Source organism: Eptatretus burgeri, chromosome 10 (assembly GCF_056783735.1).
Source record: "Eptatretus burgeri isolate ZD-2024b chromosome 10, Ebu_testis_v1, whole genome shotgun sequence".
Classification (NCBI taxonomy): Eukaryota; Metazoa; Chordata; class Myxini; order Myxiniformes; family Myxinidae; genus Eptatretus; species Eptatretus burgeri.
In genome coordinates, this window is record NC_140970.1 from 55537428 (window position 1) to 55545558 (window position 8131).

The 8131-nt window shown below is 42.0% G+C and overlaps 2 protein-coding genes across 6 annotated transcripts in view; one reads left to right on the forward strand and one right to left on the reverse strand.

Moving 5' to 3' along the window:
• Positions 1 to 8131, reverse strand: part of LOC147018613 (rap guanine nucleotide exchange factor 2-like) — a 213699-nt gene that overhangs the window by 75998 nt on the left and 129570 nt on the right. For 4 of the 5 annotated variants that reach the window (XM_085898460.1, XM_085898457.1, XM_085898456.1 and 1 more), the window contains 3 exons: positions 3819 to 4119; positions 2839 to 3002; positions 158 to 401 (listed from right to left, as the gene is read on the reverse strand). In XM_085898460.1, the coding sequence (XP_085754586.1) occupies positions 158 to 401; positions 2839 to 3002; positions 3819 to 4119 (709 nt within the window). The remainder of the gene's footprint in view (positions 1 to 157; positions 402 to 2838; positions 3003 to 3818; positions 4120 to 8131) is intronic. The other variant, XM_085898458.1, reaches the window with a different exon arrangement.
• The window catches only part of LOC147018617 (uncharacterized), a 57644-nt gene that overhangs the window by 23590 nt on the left and 25923 nt on the right, over positions 1 to 8131 (forward strand). Inside the window, exon 2 of the mRNA XM_085898461.1 lies at positions 3634 to 3667. The gene's annotated coding sequence lies outside the window, so the exon portion shown is untranslated. The remainder of the gene's footprint in view (positions 1 to 3633; positions 3668 to 8131) is intronic.

Sequence of the window (8131 nt, forward strand, 5' to 3'; positions counted from 1 at the left end):
ACTTATCTTGCAAGTAGAAACTGGTGGCCTCAAAGCAACAGTTATGACAAGATGTAAGTATAAGCCTTCTTGCTTTCACTATGTGCAAATGTACTGTAGTTCCACAATAATTGTGATTAGAATCAAGCAAACAGAGTGGGTCAAAGTTCAGCCACACCGTGCATTCAAAGGAATCCGTTCAGCCAGATTTGAAAGCTGCTCTGGAAGTCTCCGTTGTTTAATCACGCATTCCGGAGTTACCGACACCTCACACAATGCATAGGCCTCTGGTGGACCTAGTAGCTGAAAGAAGTGTAGTGCCAGAGCCACTGCTTGGCTTGCTGTTGTCTCACGTCCAACCAACAGGTATCGACTTGATTGGTCAGCCCGGAACACCCGTATCACCTGGTCATGCAAGTCTACTGTGAAAGAAAAAGAAAATGATGAATAGAAGGAAAACAAAGGGGGTTGGAGGGGAATCAAACAGGAAAAAGGAGAGAAAAATATTTAAGAATTCCTTCAGCTCCCACACTACCAATGGTTCCAGACAGACACACATTCACACAGTCACTCACAACACACTCGAGTCCATCTACGTACATGTGGAATATGCAAACAACAGCTGAGTTTCCATATCTTTTCACTTATTTAATTGGACTGGACAAGGGAACTTAAAAAAACGCTACAACTAGACATCTGTGATCATAAAGCGATTGCCTATGGTAAGCCTCCCTCGACCAGGTGAAGGCTTACCCTTGGCGATCTCCCACGACTTACCCTTGGCCCATGATCCAATGATGGTCAAATTCTTTTTCCAACCACCATGTGACCTTGACCTTCAACATTTATGGATGAAGTGCAAATAAAGAAAATGTATCCCCATCTACAATCTAGCCATACAACTCAATGTCATGAAAATCGGAGGAAAATTATTCAAGTTATGACAAAAAAAAAGGTGTTTTTTGTTAATTATGTCACAATCTGAAAAATGTCGGTCAAGGACACTGATCAGATATCAGGCACACGACTTCAATTCAGCTCCACAATTATGATGCACGAACATATTGGAAGGCCAAGCAGTCGAACATTCCGCAATGGAAAATTTGAGAGATGACAAAAAATGCATTTTTTTCTTTTCAGACTGCCATTTGACCTTGACCTCTAACCCCGAAGTTTATGATGTAAAATACAAGTAAATGTGTCTTACTCAAGGTGATCTAGAGAGTGCAATATCGTTCTGATCAGACAAACCTGAGTCGAGTTTTGTGAAAAACATTTTAAATGTCGATAATAGGATTATGACCTTAAAATTGCGTCAAGGTCAAAAAAATTATGTCAACCCCACATACTTATTGTTCCCATTATTGATGCAAAATTTAATTCCGAAAGTCTTAGTCGGCTCCGAGATACAGCTCAGATTATTGATACAGTTCAAAAATTTGGAGTTTTGGGAGTTCAGGAAGAAAAAAAAAAGGGGGGGGGAATTCTAAATGATGGTTTACTCCTTGGTTTAAATATTACTCCGAGTCATCGAAGAGACTCTTTGGTACCATTAAAAATTAGGGCCGCTAATTCAGAAACAAACCCGACAACAGCTATAAGCCTTCCCCTGTGCGATAAGGGGAGGCTTCATTATTTACATATTGACAAACCTTTTCAAGAGTTCTCCAGTTTAGATATTGCACACAGTATAATGGATGAGGTGGTATGGTGTTGGCCAAGTGGTGAGGACATTTGAACTGTGGTCACTGGACCCCAGTTCAAATCCATCTGATGGCAGCACTATTGAAGATGTGGATTCTAATCTTCAGGAAACCAAGCAGGTCCAAGGGTAATTACTATCGGATTGTCAGTAAAAATGTAACTGATTCATCACTGGCCTTCAGTGACGAGGATTTTTCCTGCCCCACCTAATATGGTCTCCATGTGATGTTAGTTCACACATTGTGGTTGACTTGATGCAGAGATGAAAACGTGGCAGTGGCAATAAAATGTTACGAGGATCTGAAAAGGCAGCACCAACCAAACTTGCCTGATGGATGTCAGGAAATCTTCAATTTTTCCTGCAAGCTCTCTGGTCAAGGATCTCTTGCCCTCTGAAATCAAATCTAAAACCGTCATCTTGTTGCAATGCTACAGGGGAGCGCTACTTCATGGGGCAGACATTCCTTCAGAGAGGGATGTTAAGTCGGCTGTTTGCACTGCATTTTGGTTGTGGGTAAAGATCCTACATGATTTCTCAAAAAGTCTCGGCTATTATGTTTCTGTCACCTGGGTAAACTCCCTGTTGAAACACTAAATAGTACAAAGAAGTTAATTTTAAAAGATGTGGATGTTAGATTTGACTAGATTCATGGTACGAATGGGACAACTATCTGATGGCAGCACAATTGAAGATGGGTATTCTAATCTTCAGGAAAACAAGCTGGTCCAAGAAAGACAAGTAAATTATTATATTGAGCTAATAGGTTACTCAGATGTACATGTCACAGGTTTAAAATTTGAGAGAAAAAAAAAGGACAATGAAGGATGGTTGGAGAGAGGAAGGAGGATAGAATATGCAATTCGGGGGGGGGGGGGGATGTGAATGAATGTTTGGAGGAAAGAGCAAATGGAAGTGAAAAAACACACATAAGGTGCAAATGGAGGGAAAGGGGGGGAATATAAGGGGGGGAGTCAAAACTGAGGTCAAAAAGAACTGAGGGGAAAAGTTTTAAAAAGGAAAAGAAAAGGGGAACTCAAAACCTCCACCATATTTGCACTTGCAATGAATTCGTACACACACATGTACAATCAATGGAAATGGGAGATGACATAGTTCCAAGAAACAGGAAACAAAGGTAGAGTTTGAGAGAATACCAGTTGGAATGTTAAAGTCCATTAGGCGATGACATTGAAGTAAGTCGGGGTTAGACAAAGACAGGGAAGCACGCAGCATCCAGCTCGGCACCCCTCCACCTGATGCACGTAGCCCAACCACGCTGTCATCCTGGGACTGTCCAGGCCTGGTTGCCACTGCACCACTGTCTCCACACACATTACACATATAATGATCAAGGATGAACATTATTAAGCACATTTTAATATTTCAACTTTCGAGTGAAACAAACTCGAACATTATAATAGATATTGAGACGACAGGATCATTAAAATGTACTTAGAACTTCATAACTTAGTTATGAGAAAAATTATAATGGATACAGAATTGCAATAAAGTACTGAGAATAGATTTAAAAAAGAAAACTTTTGGGGGTGGAATTTTGTGGTTTGGGGTTTTGCTTTTTGGGGTAATGAAAACTCTGATTATTGTACGTGAATGTAATGTCAATTTACAGATTCACTTCAAACTTCCATTCCTTTGTCCTCCTCTTTCTACCCCCTACCCACCCACCCTCCCCCTCCAAACTGCCTCCTTCTTCCTCCTTCTTTTGTGCTATTGACTACTGAGACCTGAACACTCATGACAGTTGACAGTTGCTCAACACTCTCTTTCCACTTTTTGTGACTTTTGCCTTTAACAACCCAATTATGTGATCAAGCAAGTTTAAAATCGATTTGAAAATGTGTTCAATGACTATTGAACTATTTGAACTGAGATTCAAGCATTATCTGGTACTAAATTAGAAAGTAAATGAGCTCTTGCCTCTTATGCAGGACCTGATGGAGGCAGTGCAACTTCTTTGATCAGGTAAGCTAATGTATGATGCAAGCTCTGAAGCATACCTAGTATGTATCAATGAAAGTGATTAATAATTGCAGATGTGGCTTAGTTGCTTTAGCTATTTATTGGGGTTATTGTGCCTAATGCTGGATCTAGTATAGTTTTGTCATTATGGTACCTGTAGGATTTTGTAGGTAAGATGCCGAAGGTTTTGTGAACGAGGCGTCGGAGTCGGCTTCTTCCACTGACTGTGCTTGCTTTTCCTTTCCCCTTCATCCGCTCGGCTACAATTAACAAGTCAGAAGGGATGAGGTGGTTGTGCGATTCATCAAAGATGTGTGCTCTTCCATAAGTTCTCTCTCTGAAGTTTCCACCATCATTGGGTTTGTTTAGGCAAATGGAACCAGCGCCATCATGAAAGTGAGGCACGTCAGTTCCCACTGAATCATCACTCATGCGGCAAAGCAGCTCGTGGAAAACTAGAAAAAAACGGTAAAAGATTTGGTCCACGATAATAATAATGCTTTTTACATCTGAATAAAACAGCTACGATAAAAACAACAATAACTAGATATATGCAACCACACACATGCCTGGTGTTGGCTTAATGGTTTGTGTGGTGGGCTTGGGATCATAGGATCCTGAGTTCAAACCCTCCTTGCTGTTGAATTAATACCAGGTGGGGTTGACTCTGTCTGTCATCCTTCTGAGGTCAGCAACATGAGTGCCAGCTTGCTGGTATCCTGTGTTGGAGTGGTGACCTGTCCAGGATTGTACCCAATAGCCAAGGGGACTGCTTAAGCAACACCAATGCTCTGTTCAGAGTATGGTCCTGTAGATACATTTTTATCATGATGGGTTTGGGGGTGATAAAATAAATAAATTGATGATGATTAAAACTTGATATTAAAATAAAATATATTAAACCTGAAATAAAAATGTACTCAAATATGATATGATGTTTTTAAGTATGTATCCACTTGGATAAGTATGTATCCACTCCAAATATTGGACGATATTTCCTCTGTATGGAAAGATCACCTGTATATTAAAAGTGTAAACAGGTTGAACTTTGCCAGTAAGTTGAATATAAGAAGAATTGCCCATCATTCCAAAGCTATCTTAAAGAATTTTTTTTATAAAAGACACAAACAAGTTGGAATTTAGATTTAAGAAAATGTCCAGATGTATCCACTAAGCTCAAGTCGCTTCAAGAAATATATCTTCCCAGTTTTGAAGAAGTAGACTGACCTTTTAACCTACATAGGATGGAAACTTGTTTTTATGGCCATTAGAGTTGGCGTTTGACGTCATTCTCACATTCTGTGCGATTAATATGTCTGGATTTGAATATGTGTTCCAACCATTTAAGCAGGAGCTGTCTAAGAAAACTGAAGATAAGGTTCACCTGGAAATTGTCAAGACCAGGCGAACTGGCGTCAGTGTCAGAAAATTATAAAAACTGTATCTTACTGAAAACTATATAAAGACTAAGATTCTCCACTTGTTTTGAGATTTCTGGAGTGAGTTTGTTTGTCCAGACCTCCTGTGTGCGCACATTTAAATCTGTTTGTTTGCTCAATAAATGTTTTAAATTGTATTGACGTTGTGTAACTATCTACAGTCCCAATGGATGGATATGATTGCCAAGGGTAAGATTCCCCCAGCTTACCCTTGGTGATCACCTGTGACTTACCTTTGGCCCATGATCCAATTTTAGCATATTTTGTTTGGACCACCATATGACCTTAACCTTCAACATTTAGGGGTAGAATGTGAATTGAGAAAATGTGTCCCCATCAACAATCTATCCATAAAACTCAACATCATGAAAATAAGTGGAAATTTATTCAAGTTACGGTTAAAAAAGTGTTTTGTTAATTAGGTCACAATCCGAAATAATTAGGTCAAGGATAATAATGGAAGGACAAGTGGTCTGAGATTCTGCATTGGTAAAATTGCGTGATCACAGAAAAGTTATTTTTTTTTTAGGAAAGTCATTTGACCTTGGCCTTTCACTAGGAGGGGTGTGATGCAAATAAAGTGTAAATATGTCTTGATCTAGGCTATTTAGAGAAAGCAATTTCGTTCTGATCAGCGAAATCTTAGTCAGGTTATGGTGAAAAATATTAACATGTTGATAATTAGGTCATGAACTTAAAAAATAGGTCAAGGTGAAAAAAGGTTCAAAAATTAGTCAACACCCACATACTTTTATTCACATTATTGATGCAAAATTCCATTCCAAAACTCACAATCCAAAAAGGACTGGATCCTGCGTTGAGAACTTAATCTATCTTTTGAGCATGTGGGGTATGGCCCCAAACAGGACAGGCATATTCCACTGCCAAACAGCACAAGGCAAGTACAGTGCTTTGAATGGTCCCTGGGTCTGTTTCCCATTTATTTCACCACTCACAGTTTGGAGTCACGGAACATTCACCACTGAGTTTGGAGTCGTGAACATTATCTCCCTCTTCACTAATGAGGACTCCAGATTGTGCTTCACTGAATCCAATGATGACTTCAGATTGTGCTTTGTAAAGCAGGAGATAATGTTCCGTGTGGCAGGTGGCACTTATCGCTCCCAGTACCATGCATCAAGGGTTGCATGGGACTCAGCTCCGGCATGTTCACCACTCACAGTTTGGAGTCGCACATTATCTGGTTTTATAACCGAAAGGTTTTCAGTCATAAGTGTATGGAAGCTTGCGATGTTACCCTGATGATGTCCCAACAAGGGAAAAAATTCGGTCAGTAACTGCATTTTCCATGTACTTGTGACAGTACCTGAAATTACATCTTTAGAATTAGCACTGTGAGATAGCTCTTCTGGGAGCCGTAGACAGAACATTCATGGTGGCGGTGATGTCACGGCATTCGTCGCAGAACAGAGAACGACATTAATATACAGTACATATGTGTGTGTGTGTGTGTGTGTGTGTGTGTGTGTGTGTGTGTGTGTGTGTGTGTGTGTGTGTGTATGTGTGTTTGTGTGTGTGTGTGTGTGTGTGTATGTATATATATATATATATATATATATATATATATATATATATATATATAAATATATATATATATATATATATATATATATATATATTGTTACGGTTGTGGAATTTCGCATTACACCATAAAGAGTCCTCAGGTAAGATATCTCAATAGGTCCATGTGTCGTTAGCCCAAACCCGTTGTATAGAGGGAATTTATGTGATCCATCTGGGCGGCGACGCTTTGAGTTAGCCATTTTTCTGTTCTATCTTTTATTTCAAACAAACAGTATCTCAACAACCACGCCATCCCCACAACAGTGCCAACCACACTACAACCACGCCACCTCCACCATCTACGCTACCACATCTTCGCCACTCGCCATTCGATAGGCCCCGTGCGGTTACGATCTCCGCGGAGGAACAAACAAAAACCACCAACGATGCTCGTGGGCTTTTCCCGCCATTTTTCCCCGCGCTTGGTGTGAGGGAAGGGGGAAGGGCAGCTCGCCGCCGATTGGTGGATGAACAGCGTGAGGCGGTCGGGGTGAGGGAACGCCGCTTTTCGAGAACCTTCTCGAAGGAGGGTGGAGCCGAAAACGGGGCAGAGCGAAGGGCGGAGACCCGTGCTATAAAGAACGGACACTGGCGGGGCGCGTCCTCTCTCTTCCTCTTCGCTCGTCTGCAGTGGTGGTCTTTTATCGCGAGAGCTTTTTGTCGTCTGAGAGTTTTGAGTCTCTTCTCGTCTTGGCCCTCGTCTTGGAGTTCCTGTCGCGTTGGTCCTGCGCTCGCGGTTTGGCGGGCGACCTATCCACGGAGGCACGGACGGCAGACGCGACAGCGCCGGTTGTGTGGTGGACCCGCGCGTCCGAACGAGGAGTGCCGGAGAGGGTTCGCCGACCGCGAGAGGAGTCGGGGCCAGGCGCGACCATGCTGACGGACGTGGGAGAGGGACTCGATGGCCCACAGGGAAGTCGCCACTTTGCTTTTCCTTTGGGTTTGTGTAAATGACTGTGGGTGGAGCCTGTCTCCGTGAAAGTAGTATTGTTTAAGTGTTGCCGTGTGTCGGTTTTAGTCGTGGTATTTCTTTGGCTTATCGTTACAACTGTGCTTGACTTGCTTTATTGTACATGATTATTGTGACTGTAGATACGTGCCTTCTATGCTGTCTGTGTGTGCAATTAAACGTGCTTGTGTAGTTGTTCCCGCTCTGCTTCGTCTCTTTTCCTTTTTTATTGACCCTCCATCTTGCATCACATAAGGGGTTCGTAGTGGGTTTAAAACGCCCGGTAATTAATCAGAACCGTCAAGGCCGACGATAACACCGCTCGGTTATCACTGTTGCACGGAACGGACCGCTTAAGCGGTTCGTGTCCGGAGTCGGCCTGTGGCGTGGTACGATCGCCCGGTCGACCACTCGCGCAGGTACTTAGGTAGGTCGAATTTGGCGAGCAACCCTATCCTGTGTGGGTGGGCAATTGGCACGATCGTGGTGAGGTTA